Raw genomic sequence first — 25,318 nt, forward strand, 5'->3', positions numbered from 1 at the left:
CTAAATATTTATGGTGAGAAGAAGATGAAAATTTGGGGAGGACATTTTCATGGTGGGTGAAGAGAGAGAGAGAGAGAGAGAGAGAGAGAGAGAGAGAGAGAGATAAATCTGATACCCAGAACTATAGAGTGAAAGTGCTTCTTTTGTACACACATGCTTCATTATGTAGGAGGTGTTCTATATTTATAGAGTTGCAAAAAATTGTTAAGTAAGATCTAAAGTACATGTGGGGATTGAGTTGTCCAATTAAAAAAAAAAAAAAATTGTTATGTTGTTATAAGAAATTTGTTATGCTGTTATAGACTGAGAATGGATATTAGAGTTCTTTTCAATTTTGGAAAAAATTGTTATGGTATTATAAGGATTTAAAGAGAAAATATGCTGATTAACAATGAGAGAAAGACGACGGAGGGAGAATATCCATATAGCCTCCTATTCACAGTACACATGGTAAGGTGATGTGGTAATTAGAACTGTACATCTGATAAGTGAGCCATCTCTATATGGGTGGTGGCAGAGTGATGTGTCAATCACAACTGTCCATCTGAGTCATCTCTCACAGTGTGGCAAGGTGATGTGTCAATCAGGACTACCATCTTATAGAAGAAATTAGAAAGGTGATGGGTATAGTCACTGAATAAGTGTGATTCTCGAAATCTAGATCGTCGATAATGAGGCCCAACAGATGGACAGTAAAGATTGACATCGCCATGCCACTTTTCATCTACAGAGATGGTTGTATCATGTTCGGGTACTCCCCGCTCTACCGTATCATCGGCGGATTGCCTATTGAGTAGCTACTGGACGGTTCTCTGTCGACCCACCATGATATATGTGTTTTATCCACGCCATTCATCCAATTTGCCAGATCATTTAAGTCATGGATCCAAAAAATGAGGTAGATCCAAATCATAAAGACCATAAAATGATCCTTTGGTCAATCCGAACTTGTGTTTCTACAGTCAACTAAGGTCTAGTTTAGTCGACCAAGAGACTCTCTTGAATGCTCCGTCAACCGAGGTGCGACCGGTGGATTTATGCAATTTTGCACAAAGCAGGGTATTTAAGTCTGTTTTAAGGTTAGTGCTTAGATATACACGATCAAAATTCAATATAAAGAAATTTGCTGGGAAGAACAACTTTAATTTGTGGTAGTAAAACGTCAAAGATATTCTAATTTCATAAGGGTTCAGGAAAGTGTTGTTAGAAACAAAACTGAAGAAGATGTCGAATGATGACATGAGCGATATATGAGAGAAAGCTTCGAGCACCATCTGTTTATGTCTATCGGATGAGGTTATGTATAACATCTTATATGAGGAATCTCTCCGGAATGTGAAAGAAGCTAAAAGACCTATATATGTCAAAGTTCCTAATGAATAAGTTATTTGTGAATAAACGACTTTTTGAGTTGAAATTAAAAGAATAATCAAATCTCCTGAAACATATGAATTTATTTACAAAGTCATGTTACAAATTGGTAAGGTTTAAAGAGACAATCAAGGAATAAGACAAAGCAGTGCTACTTTTAACATCCCTTCCCGCGTTATAAGACCATCTCGTTACTACTTTATTGTATATGAAAGAATACAATGAAGCTTGAAGAAATCAATACGGAGCTCATTTCCAACGAGATGAAGAAGTCAAGTGATGAGACTCTCAGGCAGAAGGACTAGTCACGAAAGGGGATTAGGGACGTGGGCGATCCATGGTACGATCATGGTTAAACAATAAGAAAAAATCAAGATCGAAATCGAAGGTAAAGACAGATACTTCTATTGTGGCATAAAAGAGATATTTTAAGAGAGACTGTCAGAAACAGAAAGATGGCATGAAAAACAACCAAAAAAAAGAAGAAGAAATGAAACAAAAGTGAATTAGCCAGTGTAGCAGAAAAGAGCTCGGAATGAGACCTCCTCTCGGTCTCATTCGGGGTAGGCTATCTCTCAGAAACATGGATTCTATATTTAGGATGTTCGTTTCACATGTTTCAGAATAGGACTTGGTTCAATTCCTATAAGTTATATAATGGTGCAAGTGTTTTGATGGGAGAATATTGCAGCATGCAAGGCCATCAAAATGCGGACCATTCAGGTAGGAATGTTGGACGAAGTCATTAAGACTATAAAATTGAAAAGGCGTATCTCATCCCTGAGATGGTTAGATTTGAAATTTAGGCTATTATAATCATTAGGCATATTAGTAACTTGAAATCAATTGATAATTGATGACTTGATTTACCATACATTTTTTAGTAATGCTATAAGCATATCTAAAACCTCAAGTGGCCTTCACAATCTTCATCATGGAGACAAAATTTCGACGGCCTGAAATTCCTACACGAGTGATGCATGAGTCAAAGAAAAGTTGTGACACACTGAAATTATTATGCTTAAAAGAACATTAGTCTCTTACTTTTAAGAGCTATTTGTTTTTTGAGTTACCACTATAAATGATGGTAAATAGTTAATAATGACTTTTGAAGGGTGTTTGAATGAGAGAAAAATACCTATATAATTAGGATTTAAAACAATATATAAATGAATGAAATCAGACAAGAATTGGGTACTATTAAAATTTGTGAGACCCACCATGATGTATGTGTGTGAATGATGTTGTCCATCCATTCTACCATATCATATGAGCCAAAAATGAGGCAAAATGGAAGTTCAAGTGGACCACACCTGCAATTTGGGATGTGTATCTATCATCCAACCCGTTCATCAGGTCACATTGGCATGTATGAGTGGTGTACGTCAGTATCGATTTGAAAATGAGTTGGAGGAGCGGTGTACATGTAACGTCCCGTCCAACCAGCACAGTGTCCTAGGGCGTCCACGTAGGATTTTCCGCAGGACCATTCGTTTAAGCCACTTGCGGTGGGGTACCACAAGCTAATTAACCTAGAATTAGCCCATTAGAATAAACCGGACGGGTCATGACAGGACCCGATGCGGGCCGTCAAGCCAGATGGCTCGTCTGCACTTAGCAACAGCCCGTACGGGCTATACCGCGACGCAGGAAGGTCGGAAAATTATAAAAATTTAGAGAAGCATAGATCTCACTGGGCTTGGGGACCATCGTGGACCACGGACCCGGTGGACACCCAGAAGTGGGATCTGGCACTGGCTAAATGCACCCCACCAATGCCAGGACCGGAGTCTGGCACTTGCAAATGAAACCGAGATTCCAGGCTATCCAGCCGTCGGATCTCTTCTATATTTTTCGTGAAGGTCTAATAAATTTTTCAACACTCATCCACAAACTCTGGGACCCGATCGAGGAACGGTGACCGCTGATCACAAATCGGACCGGTACGACCAAACCCCAGATCCGATCGTCCCCAAATTTTGCATGGCCCGTCATCGGGCCATGGAGTAGTTCTCCTATGAATTCCATGGCCAGAGGGCCACCAGAATCACTCCAATCACCAAAACCTTTGACTCAAACCCCATAACCGTTCATCCGTTTGTTCCCAAATTTTATATGGCCCCTCATTGGGCCATAAGGCGCCTACCCACCAAATTTGGTGGCCGAAGGAGTGTTAGGGCCGCCCCTACACCAATAGGGAGCCCTAGAGGGCCATTGTAGGCATTTAACAAAACTTAAGGCCAAAGGGCCCAAGTCTAGGAAATAAAACCCTAGCTCTCTCATAACTCCCTCCTTTACTACAACCACCAAGGAGTAGAGAGACAGAGAGAGAGAGAGAGCAAAGGAGAGAGAAGAGAGTGTGAAGGAGAGCTAGGAGGACCCTAAATCAAGGTGAGGCCTAACAAAATCAACCCCCACAACTCCCTACATCTTCTCCAAAAGGAACCCATCATCCTCGGCCACCCTTTTCACTCCGTTAATCATCTAGGTAAGACTCATCCCTCATTTTCATGAAACCCATGTAAATGAGAAGGGATTTGCTTGGGTTCTAACGTATAAATGTTGTTTCTAGGGATTCCGGCCGATCAACCCCCGAAATCCACCCTCCTAGGTCGATCCCATGCCTTCTACAAATTCGAAGGTATGGACTATTGTTCTTAGGTGGCCTAGCACCAATTTTAGTATGAACTTAATGATTTTGATTGCTTAGATGTTGTACTTGAAATTCTAGAGAAAATCCTAGGAATTATATGTTCGTTGGAATTGTATGGATGTGCATGCTTAGCTCTCAAATTTGGTGTTCATCTTGCCTCTTACATGATAGTATATATAGATGATAGTATGCTCATGTTTGCTTGATTCTTTTCTCTCATATGTGGTACTTCATTGTGTGTATGGTTTATTACCCTTGTGCTCATGATTTCTTAAGATGGAGGAAGTGCTTAACTTCCTCACAACCCCACATACTCACACGCACCTTGTTTATTGACAATGTTTGCTTGCTTAGTAGGAGTATTCGTTTTGTATGGTTGAGATGTATGAGAACATGTTGTTGATATGTTAGTGGATAACCTGGTTAGTTGGCAGGTTATGAACCACCCTCACGCTCTTGAGATTGGTCAGGAACATAAGGAGAGACGGTAGTCCCATCAGTAGGACTATGCCAGGGCTAGACCCGTGGGTTTGGGCAAATGTGTTCGGGTGGTTGTAGTTCGACTACATGGGTCCTTTGTGCCCGATGTCACTCGTCTCACGCTCGCCTGACTCATGCGGTCTAGCCTACTATCTGACTAACCTTGTTTGTTAACCCTGTTTGCTCACATATGTACGGAACTTGATCCACCCTACAACTGTTGTAGCCCATCAATAACCTACTTGAAATTGGTTCACAGCCTCGTGAGCTGGGCATGGTGGAATGAGACACTATGTCCGAGCTATCAGCCTATGATGGGATACCGCGCCTCCCCGTAGTGACCACGAGCGATCCCTTTCTCTCGGCACTCCTCATATGCTTGAAGTCGGGGATGAGGAACCCGACGGGATCACGGACCACGGGGTCTCGGCTTCACGCATTGGGGCGTTTTGGCCTCGTAACCAGTTTAGGGCATTAATACGTGGGGTATACCAAATTTTCCAACCTACTGGATGAATGGACTTAACTAATAACTCAGCTAACACGATCGCATTGCATCGCACTAGTTAGGGTGGCGACTCAGCAGTCGAGGTCGCTCTGAGGGAGTGTTGTCATACGTGATCGTTAGATGGAGTCGCTCGAGGGAGCGTCATGGCGAGGGCATGCATCATATTATCCTGCATACATGCGCATTAATAAGATTAGTTAGATGTTTATGATTGATTGTTTTTCATTAAGGTTATATTATAATTGATGTCTGTGATAACTTAAGATTAATAACACCTACTGAGTTGATCACTCCCACTGTGGGACGGTGTTTTAAAATACCAACCAGACCCGCTCATAGATGCAGGTGACTCAGGGCTGGAGGAGCCTGGCGAGGCGAGCTTCGACGAAGAGGATAAGCTATCTTATTTCCAATTGATGGACGGCTCTCCATCAGCTTGATGGGTAGGATTGGGATTGCTAAGCAGTGGGCTCAGCCCTATTATTCTTTTGGACATAGCATGCTTTTGTTGTTTTGGTTGGGCAACGTCTTGTGCGACCCATTTATATTTTTGGACTTGTATATATGATAGATTTCTTTCATTTCAATAAACTTTTGTGGTTGTGCTTCATATTCCAGGAAATTTCAGGTTGCGCATTTGAACCTAATTAAACGCATTAATGAAAGCGGTTATCAATGACACTCGGGAACTTGGGAGTTGAGTGTATGCACGACCCCCGATTTCCAGGGTGTTACAGTACACTGGCATGTATGAGCAGTGTACATCGGATCCTTACTCTTGCTCCGGTGGTAGACTCTCCATTTGCATTAGACTAGATTAGATGGGATGGAATTACATATAATGTCATCATAGCTACTGTCAGCGATTGTGTGGATTTAGAAAGGCAAAGATGTCACTTTATCTTGTTTGGGAACACATGGATTTATAGTGTAATGGTAAAGTTGCATAGTGGGCGTGTTTGATATACGGCCGTACTGGAGGGTCATGGATTAGCTACGGAGCAGTTATTCGCGGTACTCTACCACGTAAGTGACGTTGCCAAGTTCCGTGGGTCCCATCATGATGTATGTTTTATATCCACACCCATCATCCATTTGGAGAGATGATTTTAAGACATTATCCAAAGAATGAGTCCGATCTAAATCTCGAGTGGACCATACTATAGAGAACAGTGGAAAGAGTGACGCCCACCATTAAAAACTTTTAAGGGCCACAAAAGTTTTCGATCATGCTGATCTTTGTTTTTTCCCTTCTTTAGTTTCTGTGTTAACTTATGTACAGGTTGGATCTGCAAATAAACATCACGTTGGACCTTAGGAAGGTTTCAACGGTGGGCGAAACTCTAGACGGGTTTTGACGTGAGGGGGTGTTCTCAACCCACCGTCACCTGTAGTGTGATCCACCTGATGGTTCGATCGAACTAATTTTTGGTTTCGATTTCAGGAGTTAAAATGACTGGGATAAAGAGGTAGATGGTGTGGATCTAACGGATACCTCACGATGAGTCCCATGAGTGGAAACCCACTCCAAAACTCTACCCATGCAACGGAAAGAGTCGTTGACGCTGGAGCTTTCTAGTACTTGTACCTCACGCTGTGGCCCACTTGAGATGAGTATCGACTTTATTTTTGGTTTCGAAGGCTAAACTAGTGTGGAGAATCGGATGAATGGCTTGGATGAAACATATGCATCATGTTGGGATCCACAAGTGGAGGCCCCACCCTTCTGCTGTAACTCCCAAGGTGGGATTTGGAAAATCTTGGAGAGGGAAGTGAAATCTCACGGTTTAGGCACGAAACTCGAAATAATTTTGTATTTGATGTTCTTCCAAACATGCCAACACCATCTATCAGATACCATCTAATAAGGCTGGCCAAACAGGCCCTCAAAGAGTTTCAACACTCTCGTCAAGGGTTGAGTATCCATAGGTGGTGAAAATCCACTACGGCGTGAGTGTGTGGGGTGTGTGTGCGTGTGGTTTTTTTTTTTTTTTAGCATCAATTTAATTCAAACTTTTCTGCCCCAAGAAGATTTCAACATTAGGCGTTTAACTCCCATCATTTCTTGTGGGGTGGTCCACTTGAGCTCTGGAACTACCTTATTTTTATGCTCATCCCCTAAAATGAGTTGGAGGAACATTTGGACATTATAGATAAGATACATGAATCACACAATGTGACCATAGATTCGGATGGTCTGGATAGCTGCACACACGTGTCGCGCGTGAGCAGAATGAGTCACCACCACTTTAACAAGGATGATAAAATATTATCGAAGTTGCTCTCCAAAACAAAAATCTTTCTAGAAGGAATTGAGCTGTGCTAATATGCACGCAACTGCATAGAGCCTTATATGCATTTCCCTCCTCACAGCACAAGTCGAAGACATTACTGGTAATCAGGACCGTTGTTTTGGTAGACTTGCATTTTAATTGGACATGCACAAAAAATAATTACGATTGGACTGTGATAGCCATCTTTTTACTGACCTACAAAAATAATGGTTTGATCAGCAATCAACATGAAACCAGGAAAAATCATGACCGTTGGATGATTACAGATGTCTAATCACTAAAAAATCTTTAACCTACATGATTGATTGATTGCGGAAGCGGATTGGCTGGTGTACCACACACCAGCTATATAGCTGATGTATTGACGTCAGCAAGTTCTGTGGGTCCCATCATGAGGTATGTGTTATATCCAAACCGTCCATCCATTTTTTGAGCTCGTAGTAAGGATTGAGACGAAAAATAAGACATATCTAACTATCAATGGACCACACTGAAAAAGCAGTAGGGGATTAAACTTCTACCGTTGAAACCCTTTTTGGGGTCATATAAGTTTCCGATCAATATCAAATTTGTTTTTCCTCTTCATCCATGTATTTGTGACCTTATTAACAGATTGGATGGAAAATAAACGTTATGGTTATGGTGGACCCTACTAATTTTTTAACAGTGAAAATCATTATCCTCGCTGCTATTTTTGGTGTGGTCCATTTCAGCTCTGGATATGATTCATTTTTTGTCTAATGCTTTAAAATGATCTCAAAAAAGGTATGAACGGTGTGGATATAATAAATACATCGTTGTGGGACTATGTAACTTTGATCTCCTTTGAACCGTTAGTACAACTCGGAGCTGAAGGAGCGTCGCCGCTCGTCTTCGCACGACACGCATCTACACCATCTCTATAGCTGGCGGCTGGTGCACCAGCCAATCCGCTTCCATTGATTGCGTGTAGTGTGGGAAAGTAAGTGTACGAAACTTTCATTTTCCCGCGTACTCTGACTCCTTTGAAAAAAATATTTTTTCTCACTTCTCACCACGTGTTGAGTGGAACCCACCAACCATAACCCAGAATTAGTGGGACCCACAAAATCCACGCGTGATCTAGATGGCGACGTAAGCGAGTTGCCGGGCTGGCTGGCGGCTGTAGGTAAGAGCACGTGAGGCTGGCAACAGCCAATGTAAGTATGACACGTGGATGCTTGAGCTGGCACCGACCCTTGTGTTTGCAGGAAATAAGCCTCCTCGATTGCTGAGATAACTAACCGGGTTTTTTTATTCGGTTGTTAACAGTTCTAAAAATAAAATAAAATAAAATAAGCTGCATGCACCTGAACTCAGTGTACAAACTACTTCCAATTGATGTACGTGCCAATCGATCCAGACCATCCAACTCATGTCCCACGTCCTACATCCATCATAGATTTATAATCCCATTGGTCAGATGTTTCAACCATCTTTCTCAGCCGCTTATTTTTGCATTGATTTAACGACGGCTAGGATTACATAATTTAGTGCAATGCTTTTATACCTAAATTGCATTCAGTACCGAAATGAATCTGAGTCCACAAGCTGAGCCAGGCGGATCAGTGTAAGACCCACTTCAGGAGGTGGGCCACACCACACGCTGTTCTCTTTTCCGCACTAAAAATGGACTTGAAAACATTCATTTTAAACCGTTCAATAAATATCTACCAATACTATAGGTAAGAACAAAAACTAAGGTATTGTTTTTGGGTCACCTTACATCTAAATGGGAATCATGATTTGGACAGTTTAATTTAAATTATTTTTACAACTGTGCAATTTTGCAAGTGCATGTGTATTATCTATTGTACTCTACTGGAGTATCAATTTTTTTCTTCTGGAGAAGTAAAAAGAAAATTTTAGGACTGTAGACGTCTGTGTTTACATGTATTTTTTGTTTCCAACAGCCGCTAGTTTTTACCACCAAAGTAAATTTTTAAGGTGCAGAGATAAAATATCATACAAATATATCCCTAATTTCAAATAGTGCAGGGAAAAAAGAGGAGTAATTGCGTTCGAAAGTAGGTTGTCAGAACAACAGGAGTCTACTTTGGTATGGTATGTTTAGGGTCGGCTAAAAAAAGGGGGTAAGATAAAAGGTGGTGTGTATATTAAAAAATTACCGCACGCTTTCAAGATGGGTCATGCATACTGCCACACGTACTAGTATGGCCCATAGGTACGAGATCCAATCCATCCATCAGAGAGGCAACAGTTTATTCTGTCCTTGGCCCAAGAGTCAGATTGATCTATTTGTTAGGTGGACAACAATTTACAAAAATTACACCATCAGGCCAATTAGGTGGATGGGGATTGGATCTAGAACATATGATATTTAAATCATATATAGGTGTGTACATGAGATATCTTGTACATGCGTGTAGCCATTTAAGGGCTGGTTTATTTAAATCACAAGGAAACAAATAATATTTATTTATTCTTTAGAAAGTCTATTTTTCACATTATTATATTATTTTAAATAATAATGTAAATGATTTTAATATACAAATTAACGTGTGTATGAAAGTCATCATACCATTGACGGATGGCTTTCGTATCATCTAAGACGCCGCCAACCTTAGCAAAATTGATAGTTTTGATGTTGATGTTTGCCTAGTGTTCACGTTAGCAGTTATGATCAGCAAAACATGTGTAAAACCATCTGAACCGCCGATTGAGTGGACTAACAATTTTGGACTGTTTAAATAAAAACTTAGGTTCTTAAGTTGTTGAACGACTTAGATATAACTCTCAAATGTTTCTGGTTAATAGGCTGTTGAACGAAATCAGATACATGTCACAAACGTCACAAAAACAATTGGAGAGTGATTTATAAAAACATGAGAGTTGTGTAGGCCATCTGGTAGCTTTTTTGAAGGTGGTCCAACTTGTTAGGACATAGAAAAAAAATGAGGTTGATCTAAAATTCAAATAGGCCACATGACAGGAAAAGGTGGGTATAGGAAATGCTTATCATTGAAAACTCACTTAAGTTGACCGTAATGGTTATATGTCATCCATAGCATTCGTAAGATCATTTCTATTGAGTTGAATTGAAGACACAAAAATAATATCCCGACTCAAAACTTTTGTAACCGCACAAATGTTTCTACCATCAGCATTTAATCTTTTGACTTTTGAATCTGCCTCATTATTTATCCCATGATGTAATATGAACTGATAAAATGGATGTACTGGATACATTTCTCACAAACTAGCAGTCTCAAGCTGAAGCAGACTACCTACCATTCTTACAAGATGGAACACCAGTTGATATAGTCTTCAACTCATTAAGAGTACTACCTTCATGAATGGATGTGGTGGTAGACTGAGTAAAGATACCTTCAACAATGAGGTCTTGGTATTGATTCCTTAGTGGAGGTGGCTAACAGTGGGGTGTGTACCAACAAGCTAACCTAAATTTTTTTTAAAAGCATAGTTTCTCATCCTAAATAACCTCTCTGGTAGTAGAACACATTAGATATTTACCTTATTAGTAGATTCTTGAGCCAATCCCACATTGGAATTCACAACCAAATGTGCCTTTGTTACAACCATAGCGTAAGTCTCGTTACATGATAGGCTGTTTAAGTCGCTGGCTTAATCAACTCACAGTTTCATGTTATATTTGACTTTTCGTGAGGGTTCTTTTCACCTCTTCCTTGCGGTTAGAAATTTTTGTAGACATCAGGCAGTGACTTTTCACAACCAAATGTACCTTTGTTACTTCTCATGGTAGGCTTAAAAAATAAATTAGATCCAAGACTCAAGTAAGCCATGTAGCAGATTGGAATGCCCACCATTAAAAATATCTCGGGCCACCATAAATTTTTGACTGGCTGACATTTGTTTCTTCACTTCATCAATATCAATGTGACCTTTTAAGAGGTTGTATGGCAAATAAATATCACGGTAGGCCCTACGAATATTTCGACAGTTGGTGTCATTATCACACCTAATTCGTGTGGTGTGGTCCACTTGAGCCTTGATCTGTCTATTTTTTGACATATAGACTAAAATTATCTTTAAAAAAAGATGGACGGCATGGATAAGACCCATACATCACGTTGGGCCCATAGAGCCCATGTACCAATTTCGGTGCCGGATGTGGAGCAGGCAATCCGATTAAGTCGCAAGCAAACCGCGCATCGGATATTATGGGATGCAGTCCGGAACGTATGTGTTGAAGGTACGTGGAATTCTTGTTCGGTAACTTCTCATTGGTACAAGTCATGGCCGATCGTACCAGATCGCAAAACAACCAGATTTTCTCTCTTCCTGATAGATTTAGGTCCTACACAAAACAAATATTAACGTGGGAAAGTTCTGTTCGAACATGATTTATGCATTAGATCCACACCTTTCATAAATTTTTTAAGTTCATTCTAGAGGATAAATTCAAAAACATGAAGGTCAAATGTACCACACCACAGGAAGCAGAGGGAATAGAATGAACTACTGTTGATAATGATATGCATTAATTCCTACTACTTTGCGTGGTGTGGTTTACTTTAGCTTCCAATACGCCTTGTTTTTTAGCTAGTATTCTATAATGATATGAAAAAATGGACAAACAAACTGATCTAAGAAATAAATCATCTTTGGGCCTACGTAAATTTCCCACGCTAAGAAATTGAGTTGCTTGAGTGGAACACATTCCTAGGGAGAGAAGAAAACCGCACCATGTTTACAGGTGGAACTAAGTGTGTCCACTATGATGTATGTGTCAGATCCAGACTGTCCAGCTAATTTTCTATATCATTTTAGGGTACGAGCAAAAACTGAGGTAGATCTAATTAAGGCTCTAATGGGGCCATTATATGAACGGTGAGAATTGCAAAACTTTTTGTGCTAAAGAAAGCTACCATGATCAAGCTGATATTTATTTTTTTTCCAGCTTTATCTTAGTCTATGTAACCATATGAAAGGTAAGGCTAGTAAACCTCAAAGTGGACCTTACAACGTTTTAACTGTAGTCGTTTAACACCCTATATTTTCTGTGGTGTGTTCTACTTAAGCTTTAGATGTGCCTCATTTTTGGACTCATATTCTAAGTATAATCTTAAAATTTTAATGAAAGGTGTGGTTCTAACATACAAATCATGGTATAGCCTAGAGAAGTTTAATAAGTTATAAGTTGTGTTGTGTATTACCACAATTTGACAGAGAGAAAAATTAATGTTTACAATCTCAATTGTCTGCTTTTTTTTTTTTTTTTTTACACACGCACCGTGCACACCGTAGTGGGATTTCACCACCTGTGGGTTTCAAACCCAAGACATCGTGTTGAAACTCTTCAGAATCTACCACTCTGGCAAAGACTGGAACCCAATTGTCCGTTGGTTTCTCCAGGAATTGTTTGACCGCCTAGTGTCAATTATTATTAATAGAAAACTATTCATTACTACTTTGGGTGAATGTACTAGATTGGCATCCGGTAACCATCTTTATGTAAAAATATAATATAGTATGTTTTTTTTTTTACCTCTCTTATACTTGAGCTGCACTTGTTACTATATTGGCTTTATAAAGCTAACAATATCCATAACGTCCAACTATTTTGCTATATCATTTTAGAATGTAATATATTTAAATTTCAAGTAGACCACACCACAAGAAATGATGATCTATGTAGATCCCGGTGGTCCATATAGTCAGGGATCCTTCGACAACAGATCCACCGAAAGCGGCATCCGATATAATGTATGCCATAGAGTGCGGCTGTGCACGGGGTATACGGTCGTTAATCCAGACCATGCAATTTTTAAACCCCACCCCCAAAAATCAGGCCAGACGGTTGATCCTTACTTTCGATTGATGGACACTAGTTTATTGAACTTTGACTATTGACCGTCCATTTAACCGATTAGACAATTGAGATCCTAGCTCTCAGTTTGATCTAGTTTCCCTGAGCTGGGCACTTCAATGGCTTGGACTGTGGTGCATGTCTATGTTTAATTACATGCACGTACCATTAATACATTGCCAACTCATCACTACTAAAAAACTATTTTGCTCCCACACAAAGGTGCAGGAAATTAGTAAAACTAAATCAACTACGGGCAACAGTATCACAGCTTATGCTACTGACGTACTGTACTATTTTTCCAGCCAAAACATGCACTTGTGTGGGAAAACATTCTATGAGAATTACAAACATACCTTAAAGATTGCCCTTCTTGAAAATTAGGTTGAATCATTTACTTAGATTGTTGGGTCAGTTAGTTGAGTCCAACTATATCAATTGTCCATTTATTTCAAAATTTCAGCCATATGACCTCTATGGATGAAACCTCCTCTCTTCTCTCATAACAGATGTAAATGAATGAATGTTCAAATCAATTTCACAGTAGTAACCACTACAAATCTCAAAAGGATTATGATTGTAAGCTTTATAAATGAGGCAATCATGATAGACGTACACAAGAACACAAACAGAGAAAAGATCAAATAATTTACTGTGAAAAATCCTTTTATTGGTGATCCATTGCTTTATATGACCATAACTTCTTTCTCCGATCTCCTTTGCACAAGATCTTAGACATTCATCTTCATGGTGGGGCCTACATTTTCACGGCACTATTGTCATGCACAAGTAGCATGTAGGCAAGGAAGATGTTACAACAGCATAAGTTATGGATCCTTGCTTGTATGTTAGGTGACAGGTCTCTACTCTGAGTGGACTCACTAGAGTTTCAACATTTAGGTCATGGGTTCCAGTACCCATTGTGGTGTATATGGGTGTGAGGGTATGTATGTAAATTTTTTTTTATGTGATCAATTCTATTTTTATTTTATTTTTCATTTTTTAGTTTAATTTTCAAGATTGAAGAATTTAATTCAGTGTATACATTTTAATCAGAGGGCTGAAGAAACCATCTTTCTAATGCATACATTTTCGTGTTCTTCCGTATTTTTAAAATGCTATGAGATAATCTTTTTCAAATCATATTTAACCATTTTATTTGCGAAAATGCTTGTGTACCTAGCACATGAATTTATTAAGGTCACTTTTTCCTAACATGGAGGAAATGACTTTTTGTGCATAAAATCTATCTTATCTATCAAGTGCATTACCTTTTTTTTAGCATAGTTTCCAAAATCAGGCTAATTCAACACTCAGGTGGGCCACCCCATGAAATTATATCTAAAAGCTTTTAAATTGCATGGTATGCCTCTTGTAGCTTTGTAATATTACTGAAACTTCTGGGTAATTAATTCCCTCCTACTAATAATGGATGGCATATTATAAACAAAATGGTGCACCCTACATAAAATAATAATGGGTGTTTTATCATTACATTTTCGTAATGTGTGACTTACTTGAACTATAGAAGCTCATGATTTTTAGGTACACCAAAAAGGCGTATTTAAATTGACACAACAGAAATCTCTCATAAAAGGTATACTATGTTGACGACTTTCCCATTTAGTGACTTTGGCACTAGATGTTTCCAAAATAATAATATTGGGTCAGGTGAATTAGATAATAGATGTCTGTATGTGTTCCTCTCGTTCTCTTTTTAGAATCTATTTTGAAAGAGAATTCAATATTTAGTGGCCATGAATATCTAACTACAGTGGACCAGTTATCTATATTTTTAGTTAGACCAAAATAATTTGAATTAAGCTTAATCAAGTACCTACCAGACAACACCCTAATCCATAGCTCAAGTGGTAAACTGAGTGAAAGATACCTCATTTCAAAACTAAGGTCTTGGTATCGATTCCTATTGGGTGGCTAACAGTGATGTGTGAACTGACAGTGGGGTGTACTAATTAACAAGCTAACAGAAAGATTTAAAATAAATTTTTAAAAAAGCACCTAACCATGGGAAACAAGAAGATAATGACATGTATATTTTACGTGCATTAGAGTTGCCTCATTTTTGCAATTAGGCCTTAAAATGAGCAACTGATAAAATATATGGACAGCATGGACCAGAAACATAGATCATGGTGGACCCTACAAATTTTACCTATTTCTTTCTTTTACTCCATTTTAGCAAAACTATCATGTCTAAAATACCCATTGCAGTTTCATTAGCTCAGGTTAAGATGAGAAAAAATATTTTCTTTTTTAAATGATGTAGATCCAAAACCTAAGTGGGTCACATCACAACAAACGGTTGGGATGAAATAATTCCAGGGCTCATATCAACGATGGCCATTCAATCTCTACAGTTTGTTGCAGAGTGACCCATTACTTTTAAGCTCTCATCTTAACATGAGCAGGAAAATAACTGACGAACAGAGTGGATTACACACGCAAATATCGATCGACCCGCAAATCTTTGAGTTACCAGAACTTCTCTTCGATGCCTATCGAAGGAGAGTCATTTCCGCCGTTAAAAGGGGGCCGGGAAGCACCTGGATGCAGATTCTCTACAGACTCACTGGCTGACACTCTTTGGGCCCACCATGATTTGTGTGTTATATCAACACCATCCATCTATTTTCACGATCATTTTAGTGCAAGACCCAAAAATGAGTCAGATTAAGATCTCAAGTGGACCACACCACAGTAAAACAGTAGTGATAGAAGGTCCACCGTTAAATTTTTCTTAATGTCCATTATAATGTTTATACATATATATACATCTACACACACACGTGCTACCGTGTTACCGTGCTGCTCTGGGCACTTCAGCGTGCTGTTGTGCTGCTCTGAGCGTGCTAGCGTGCTACCGTGCTGCTGCCGTGCTGCCCTGGGCATGCCAGCGTGCTGCCGTGCTGCTCTGGGCGTGCCAGCGTGCTACCGTGCTGCCCTGGGCGTGCCAGCGTGCTACCGTGCTGCTCTGGGCGTGCCAGCGTGCTACCGTGCTGCCCTGGGCGTGCCAGCGTGCTACCGTGCTGCCCTGGGCGTGCCAGCGTGCTACCGTGCTGCCCTGGGCGTGCCAGCGTGCTACCGTGCTGCTGCCGTGCTGCCCTGGGCGTGCCAGCGTGCTGCCGTGCTGCCCTGGGCGTGCCAGCGTGCTACCGTGCTGCTGCCGTGCTGCCCTGGGCGTGCCAGCGTGCTGCCGTGCTGCCCTGGGCGTGCCAGCGTGCTACCGTGCTGCTGCCGTGCTGCCCTGGGCGTGCCAGCGTGCTACCGTGCTGCCCTGGGCGTGCCAGCGTGCTGCTGCTGCGCGCGCGGAGGCTGGCAGCGTGCTGCCGTGCTGCTCTGGGCGTGCCAGCGTGCTGCTGTGCTGCTGCCGTGCTGCCCTGGGCGTGCCAGCGTGCTACCGTGCTGCCCTGGGCGTGCCAGCGTGCTACCGTGCTGCCCTGGGCGTGCCAGCGTGCTGCCGTGCTGCCGCCGTGCTGCTCTGGGCGCTCCAGCGTGCTGCCGTGCTGCTCTGGGCGTGCCAGCGTGCTGCTGTGCTGCTGCTGCGCGCGCGGAGGCTGGCAGCGCTGCAGCGCTGCGGCCGCGTACGGGCCGCGTACGGGCCGAGGACCACAATATATAGCTGCAGAGACCTAAGGTAAATTTTTCTTTCCAGATAATGTCGTTAAAAGAGGTAATCTTATAAAGTTTAGATAAGAAAACATTTTTATATTAACAAGTCTGTTAAAGTCTGACATCTTAGGTTCATTAATTATTCTTTATTTTTCTCAGACATATCAATGCTAAATAATATTAATAAGAAGAGCAGTGATTTGGTCGGCTATTTCTCTTCTGTGCTCATCAAGGATTGAAGTTCCTCTTGCGTCAAGTTTGATGGCATTAAATATTTCATCACGCTGATTTTGAAAAAGATAATCTGTCCACCAACCGAATAGTTGGCCAGTAAATCCTTGGATTATGGTCATAGCTATGTGCAGGATTGAATAGTGATAGACAATACAAGCATCTTGGATGAAGAGGAAGAAGAATTGTTAGATTCTTGGCATGAAAAAAAAGAGAATGAACATTTGCAATTTTGTAATTTTTATTTAGAGAGATTTATGGATTAGATTTATTTCTCTAACTTTCCGTTTGGATTAGATTTATAACATCAATTTGCATAATGACTTGAAAGGCCACATTTATAACATCGATACTATTCTTTTTTGGTCTAATGACCTGAAATTAGTTCACAAAATGGATGGAAAGAGGGATTTTTCACAAAAGTCAGGGTGTCCAGAAGGAAAGCGGAGTAAACTCTATGAGGCCCACATTGATTTATGTAATTTATTAGTTCTGTCCATACATTTTCTCAAATAATTTTAGGGCTTTAGCCCAAAAATGTAGCATATATATACAATGTTCAAATGGACCACATCACAGGAACAGTTGAATTGAACTTCTAGGGTTGAAAATTTCATAGGGCTATAGAAGTTTTGGATCAAGCTTATATTTGTATTTTCTGTTCATCATGTCTTTATGAACTTATAAATAGTTTGGATGACAAATAAACATCACTGTGGGGCCTATCAAGGTTTCAATGGTGGAAATCATTATCCCCACTGTTTCTTGTGGTATGATCCAATTGATCTTTGGATATGCTTCAAATTTAGGCTCAACCCCTTAAATTTGATGGAAAAACGGATGAATTGCATGGATAGACCACATACATTTAAGGTGGGCCCAACTGAATTTACTCAGTACGATGGGAGCGCACTGATTAACTCAGCGGGCAATCTGATTTCTCTGACAAGGATTGGGAAGCAGATTTGGCTTGTGTATTGACGGCAGCAAGTTATGTGGTCCCATCCTGACGTATTTGTTATATTCAAACCTTCCATCCATTTTGCAAGCTCTCTTAAAGCTTTCCGGACTATTGCCAAAAGCAGCGGGAGATTGAATGTTTACCATTGAAACCTTTAGGGGATCACAGAAGTTTCTGGTCAATATAAATTTTTTTTTCCCCTCTTCATTTAGATATTTTTAACCTTATGAATAGATCAGATGGAAAATAAACGTTATAGTGGGCCCTGCAAATTTTTTAACAGTGAAAATCATTATCCCACTGCTATTTTTGGTGTGGTCCATTTAAGTTTTGGATATGATTCATTTTTTGGATAATGCTCTAAAATGATCTCAAAATTTTGATGAATGGTGCAGATATAATAAATACATCATTGAAGGGCCCATGTAACTTTGATCTCCTTTGAACGGATAGTAGAACTCAGAGCTCGAGTAGCGCCGGCGCTCGTCTTCGAGCGACAATCTACATCAGCTATATAGCTGGTGTGTTATACACCAGCCTTGGGACGCAGATTGCGTCCTACCCTCGCCCAGACGGTAATCCGTCCAGGCAGGGCCATGTGGGCCCACATTTGTGTAAGTGTTTTATCCAAGCCGTTTATCATTTTTCTCGTACCATTTTAATAGGTAATTTACTAAATGAAGCAGCTTCACAGCTTCAATGAACCACACCAAAGGATGCTGCAGTGATGATAATGAAATCCACCGTTGAAACCTTTCTAAGGGCCACGGTGACATTTTTTTTTTTACCATCCAACCTATTCATAAGGTCATGTAGACGTGGATGAAGTGAAAACACAAATATCATCTTGATCCGAAACTTCTCCAGCTCCCAAGAAGTTTTTAATGGTGGACGTTCAATCCCCACACTGTGGTCCGATTAATATATGGACCTGATTATTTTTTAGGGTCATACCTTAAATGATCTGAAAAAGTTGATGGGCGGTGTGGATCAAACACATAGATCATAGTGAGGCATAAAGAAGTTTCACCATTAAGCCAGACTCCTATCGCGGAAAGAATTCAATGAAAAATCACTGCTTTCCGACTTCAGCGTTAACAAACAACCCTGGATTTTCTAAATTCCGCGTTAAGTGCTTGTTTTAAGATTTAACAAACAGGCCCGCAGTTTTTAAGGTCAGCGACGCGGCGCCAGGATTAACACGTGGCAGAAGATGACGTCATGACAGCATTAACGTCCGTCGTCGTGGGAAAGGAGCTAGAAAACGGCTCTTGTTAATAAAGGAGGGATGATTGGGGCTGTCAAGCTGTTGGAATTCAAACACGTCACTGTGGAGGGTTTAAGGCGTCAAAATTCTTTTCGGTTTTCAGTTTCTGTTTTTCTTTTTTTGGGTTTTTTATGCTATCTTCTCTCTATTTTTCTTCTTCCAAGTTTGTTGGATTGAAGAAAAAATGGTTCGGAGTATTGGGTTTGTTGGGAATTCAGCTTTGAATGAGAATGATGGTGGGATGGAAGGGGATTCAAGTCCTCTGATTCCTCCTGGTTTTGGTTATGATGATTATGAGAGGGAGGATGGGTTTTGTGGGGTTTATGGATTTGGAGCTAATTGTAAAAGGATGAGAATGATGAGTTCGAATCAACAGGTTTGGGATTGAATTTTCAGTTGATTTGGGTTTTTTTTTTTTTTAAATCATGGGAGATTGGTTTTGTTGGGTTTCTGGTTTTGGGTGTTTTGAGTTTGATGGGAATATAAAGTTGCGTGTGTTTGTTGGTTGTTTTTTTATTGGATGAATGTTTTCTGCATGGTTTTGGGTTTTGGAGTTGTTTTGTGCATGATTTTAAGGTGTTTTTTGATGGGAATATAAAGTTGCGTGTTTGTTGGTTGTTTTTTTATTGGATGAATGTTTTCTGCATGGTTTTGGGTTTTGGAGTTGTTTTGTGTATGATTTTAAGGTGTTTTTTGATGGGAATATAAAGTTGCGTGTTTGTTGGTTGTTTTTTTATTGGATGAATGTTTTCTGCATGGTTTTGGGTTTTGGAGTTGTTTTGTGTTTGATTTTGAGGTGTTTTTTGATGGGTTTTAAGGAGTTTTTGTTGTGAATCTTTAATCAGTTTTTCGGTGGAATTTTGGGCTATTTGGGGAACGGAATTGTTTGTTTGTTTTGTTTGTTTGTTTTTTTTTTTTTTTTTTTTTTGTGTGTTTTTGGGTGTTTTTAGTTTGATTGGTATGCAAGATTTCATGAGTTCGTTTAGTTGGGATTTTTAAAAAAGAAGATTTTGGGTGATATTTATTGAATTTGGATTTTCAAGCTGTTTATTACATACAATCATGTCTCTTAGAATGTTTTTCTATAGACTATTTCACGGTTTTCCTCTCTCTCTCTCTCTCTCTCTCTCTCTTTCTATAGCTGGTTTTCTATTTTCTATTAATTTTATGTTCTTGCAGTAAAGAATTGCAGAATAAATTAATTTATTAGGATTCTTATACCTATTCTTCTTTTTATATTTTTGCAGACTGTAACTCCTCCAAATCCACCTGTGGATTCTAGTCCGCTTGGTTTAACACTGAGAAAAACGCCATCTTTTTTAGATCTCATTGAAATGAAACTCTCTCAAACCAGGAAGGTTTCTCCAATGCAACATTTCTATTCCAAGAAGGCAAAGGAAGATTTTGCTGCACAGCCCATTTCAGAAAAATTGAAAGCTTCTAATTTCTCTGTATTGGCACTCAGAATCGGCTCTTGGGAGGTACTGCTTTGAATTAATATATTTCCAGTGGATTGAAATCCCTTAATTGGAATTATCTTTTCTAAGTTTCTAGTGTTTTTGAATTTGAAGAGAGTTTCTCGATACGATGGAGACTTGGTAGGGAAATGCTACTATGCAAAGCGTAAATTAGTTTGGGAGGTTTTGGATTCTGGATTGAAGAGTAAAATTGAGATTCAATGGTCTGATATTTCCGGCATTAGGGCGAATTTTCGAGAAAACGAACCTGGAATTCTAGAAGTTGAGGTTTGTATTGATTCTTCGGTGTATTTTTTCAACAGAAGTGGGTTTTGATTCTAACAGGTTTTAAGATCAATTTCGATGTGGATAATGTTCTTGTTCTTTTGGTGCAGCTGAATCATGCGCCTCAATTCTCCCGTGAGACGAATCCCCAACCACGAAAACACACTCTCTGGCAAGCTACTTCTGATTTTACAGGAGGTCAAGCACTCATCTACAGGTAGGAGACAAACTCCATTTGCTCTGATCTGATTCCTTCTGAAAACACTGCACTTCCTACGTGCTTACTAATTGGATTGAAATTCAACTACATCTGATTATATTAGCATTTTGCTTAGTTAATTAGGAAGAGAAATGCTTAGGCGATTTGCACAGAAATGGACTAGATATTTGCAACGTGCATGCCGACATGAGATGGTTTGCCACAATTCAGGCCATTCATCAAGTGGGACCATTGATGTCCCAGTTCCGGCCAATAGTCTACCTTAAATTCACACATGTAGTCAGCTAATGAGTTGGACCAGCCAGAGATGGTGGGTCGCACACAAAGGATTGCCACAATCTCGCACATGGGTCACGTTGGCACGCATGTGGCAAAGATGGTCTTCTCACAAATCTCCTTAACAGGGCTCCATTGCAATTAGTTTTCAGAAACAAGCAAGTTGGATCCAATCCAAGTACTGAACATTGATAGAAATCCATATACAAATATCTAAATTCATATGGCCTGTTTGTTGTTGGTGGGTGCATCTGTATCGTTCAACACAGATGCAGACATGGGTCACTTTGACACAATTCAGTCCGTTCATCAGGTGGGAGCCATCAGTGTCCATGTTCCGTGCAATAGTCTACCTTAAATTCACACATGTGCCCAGCTAATGAGTTCGACCAGCCTGATATTTTAGGCCATGGCATGTTCAATAGTCTACCTTGAATTCACACATGCGTGTTAACAGGGCTCAATTGCAATTAGTTTTTAGAAACAGGCAAGTCAGATCCAATCCAAGTACTGAACATTGATAGAAATCCATATCCAAATATCTAAATTCATATGGTCTTTGTTGTTGGTGGATGCATCCATTTCCTTCCTAATTCAGCTTGATGATTGTGGTTGCATCGATGTTTTTTAGGCGACACTATCTTCAACTCCCCCAGGGAGCCCTTGAGAAGCATTATGAAAAGCTCTTGCAATATGACAGCCGGTTATATGAGCTGAGCCAGAGCCCATTCCCTACAATAAACTCTCCCTACTTCTACTCATGCGGTGGACCGGAATTTCCTCCTGTTTTTGATCGCACGTTCAAGAGCGGCTATCCATCTCGGTTTCCCCTACACGGCATAGCAGGGCCTGTTGGAGTCCCTCTTCAGCAAGTTCAGAAATTCAAACCTCCTACAAGAGCCATTGGAGCTAATGATTCGACTTCGCCATGCTCAGGTACCGCAATCTCATCTCTCTCTTTCTATTTGTATCTTTGGATGTGTTTGGATGCTTGAATCAAAATTCGAGAACCATTTCAACGGAGAGCACATCTGATCACACTCCATTCAAATTGCAATTGTCGTAGTTTCAAACCTAACTCGAAATGCATTGAATTGCAATTTGGGATTTGGGGATTTGGGTCATCGTTACGAGCGAGTATGGTTCAACCTGCCATGAACCAAACCAGACTGCAAATTAGTTCAATTGAGCATCCGAACACCCCACTCAAGAAAAGATTGTTGATTGATATCATTCTTCCATTCCAATTCAGTTATCGATTACGCTCCAATAGAAGCACATTGTGCCAGGGAACACACCAAGCATCAGAAGGCTTTGTTTTGGGGTGAAGGATTCCGAACTCAAGTAAACATTGGCAATGTGAATGGCAATCAGATTGAAGAACTGCCCTCGATTGCTTCCGCACATCAAACCATTCGTAGACAATTTTCATCTAATTTATGTTCTTCGATTTCTTCGAACGATTGGGATCTCAATAAGATTGCAACACACCTACTCAACGACCCGGTTGCAACCGGATGCTCCGACGACATCAAGATCCTTGAGAAAGTGAAGTCCATGTACTCCCTCCTCGATGCATCATCTAATTCAGAAACAGTAGCAGAAAGCATTAGTATGAAGCAGGAAGAGTATAGTGAGGAGATGAGTGTAACTGACTGGGTGAAGCTGGAAAGCTCCAAGCCGTCCGATGACGATGGCGGTCACCCGTTCCCGAATCCATTGAATTGGTGGCCCCCAACAAACCCAAATGAGAATTCATCGATCCATCTCCCTCGAATCCTATCATATCCATACTTGTTCTTAGACCAAATGAGGGATGACCCAGATGCATATGATCATATTCACATCAATGAAGAGTAATGTTGTTGTCCAGATTGCATAAACGTCAAGCCGAGCCGCTCGTCAAGTGGGCTGCGAGTGCATTGATTTGATCCATTAATCCCACCCCGATGAACGGTTCGGCCTGATTTTTGTACCAATGATCTTCAACTTGGGGCCAAAATTTTGGACGGCTTGGATGCCGTATACGCATGGCACACTGACCACACACAGCTGTGTGGTCATTCATCTGAGGTTGGATTGAAAGGAGATGATGCATGAGTAGTGTGACTGTAAATCTCCAATGCTGTGATTTTCATTTATTGGTAGGTAGAGTAGAAATTGAAGTTTCCTTGTGAAAAATCCAATGCTGTCAATAGATAGATGACTCAGATCATGGTTTTTAGACTCAGTGACTCAGATCAACTTGTTCGGTCTCAAGTCGTGACTCGCGACCCACCTGAGCCTGGGGGTTGCATTGGCCCGGCCGCCTGAGCCGAGTCAACTTGGGGTGCAACTCATGAATCGACTCGGTCGAGTCAAATCAATCTTGTCTGAGTCTTAAAACCATGATATTATAGATGTGCTTGTTTGATGAAAAATGTTCCAAGGGTTGTAAGTTATGTAGTGTTACTAGTTGCATTGGGTCATTTAAGTCCACTAATTCCAATCAATTGATCTCAACTGTCTATTTGTTTGGGGCCCATTTTTGGTTTGTATTGATCTGATGCTCCCACCCATGAATGAACATGTCCAAAAAGTTTCCCCAAATTGGAAGATCCCAGCCGTCCTTTTTTTTCCTTCATAAAATGAGGACTATTGGTGTTTTTCTTCTTAACCATAGGTTAGAGTTGAGCAAATTTGGAGATTGTCTACATATGTTTCATCCATGATGGGGGCCACCAGATCAATGGCTTGGATAAAGCAATTATGGGCCTCACATGTACCAAACAGGAGAGTTCCCTGTTCGGTAGGGGTCTAAATGGGCTGGGCCCAGCCCAAAATGAAAAGTTCAAAAGGGCCCACCTAGCCTCTTCATATTCCAGGCCCAAACTAGCCCAATGGTTCAGATTCCATGTGCATGTGCCCTGCCTGATGAATGGACAGGGATGAGTTTAGGATCAGGTCATCTACACGGTGGCCCACCAGGCCCATGGCTTGTGAGGGCAGTGTTGGGCTTCGTTGGCCCATTGTAGTAGGATCTTTAACCTCCCACAAAGCTTGAGTTTGGACACGTGGAATGCATCGGAATCCAACTTACAAATTACACCGGAATCATCATGTTTGGGAGCTCGTATAAAATGAGGAAATTCGAGGGCCTTGGGTGGGCCAGAAGAGTAAGGATCACAGATGAGAGACTCAGTGACGTCTATTAACCGTTCATTTAGATGGCTAATGTTTGAGCAGTTGGGGTCATTTTATCGATGTGATTAGTGTTGCAGCCGATCAGTGCCGCATGAATACTGGATTATTAGCCGGCAACATCTTTATTACCCATGTGACTCTCCTTCTTATATTTTAAAAATGAATTTTTCCATTGAGCCGCCTGCCTTTTTAGCTATGGACATTAAACCGCCTGCTGTTAAACTATTTCTTAAAACCGGGCTACTTATTTTATATACATCACGCAACCGTTTACAATAAAGGATGATATTTAACTGATCGGTACGCTGTTAGTATAATTTTAAGGTATGAACTAAAAAATGAGGCAGATTTAAGGCTCGATTGGACTACACAATGGGGATTAAAGTCTTACCGTTGAAAACTTCTTGTGGGCCACAAAAGCTTTGGATGAAGCCGATATTTGTGTTTTCTCTTCATACAAGTCTATGTAACTTTATGAATAGGTTGGATGGAAAATAAACATCAAAGCGGGCCCTAGAAAAGTTTCAACAATGAGAATCATTATCACTGCTGCTTCATATGGTGTGGTCCACTTGAGCCTTGGATCTGCATCATTTTTGGGTTTATTCTCTAAAATGATGTGAAAAATTGGATAGACAGTGTAGATAAAACCCACACATTGTCACTTAAAGC

General features: G+C 40.5%; 2 protein-coding genes across 2 annotated transcripts; both read left to right on the forward strand.

The window, feature by feature from the left end:
* Window positions 1–16,044: 16,044 nt before the first annotated feature.
* On the forward strand, window positions 16,045–16,776 carry LOC131226015 (uncharacterized). The gene has a single exon (XM_058221664.1). The coding sequence runs from the start codon at window positions 16,045–16,047 to the stop codon at window positions 16,774–16,776; it is 732 nt and encodes a 243-aa protein (XP_058077647.1).
* A 2,378-nt stretch (window positions 16,777–19,154) lies between these two features.
* On the forward strand, window positions 19,155–23,965 carry LOC131225594 (uncharacterized). The gene is made up of 6 exons (XM_058221145.1): window positions 19,155–19,601; window positions 20,473–20,706; window positions 20,797–20,970; window positions 21,078–21,184; window positions 22,095–22,399; window positions 22,716–23,965. The coding sequence occupies exons 1-6, from the start codon at window positions 19,410–19,412 to the stop codon at window positions 23,321–23,323; spliced, it is 1,620 nt and encodes a 539-aa protein (XP_058077128.1). The 5' UTR covers window positions 19,155–19,409; the 3' UTR covers window positions 23,324–23,965.
* Window positions 23,966–25,318: the final 1,353 nt, after the last annotated feature.

This window comes from Magnolia sinica, chromosome 14, assembly GCF_029962835.1.
Source record: "Magnolia sinica isolate HGM2019 chromosome 14, MsV1, whole genome shotgun sequence".
NCBI classification, from domain to species: domain Eukaryota; kingdom Viridiplantae; phylum Streptophyta; class Magnoliopsida; order Magnoliales; family Magnoliaceae; genus Magnolia; species Magnolia sinica.

Bases quoted from the DNA above. Each gene is read 5' to 3' on its own strand.
- LOC131226015 (XM_058221664.1), top strand. From the start codon at position 16,045: ATGCCAGCGTGCTGCCGTGCTGCTCTGGGCGTGCCAGCGTGCTACCGT.
- LOC131225594 (XM_058221145.1), top strand. From the start codon at position 19,410: ATGGTTCGGAGTATTGGGTTTGTTGGGAATTCAGCTTTGAATGAGAAT. The intron at 20,971-21,077 runs GTTTGTATTGAT...CTTTTGGTGCAG, and splicing joins CTGGAATTCTAGAAGTTGAG to CTGAATCATGCGCCTCAATT. The intron at 21,185-22,094 runs GTAGGAGACAAA...GATGTTTTTTAG, and splicing joins GGTCAAGCACTCATCTACAG to GCGACACTATCTTCAACTCC.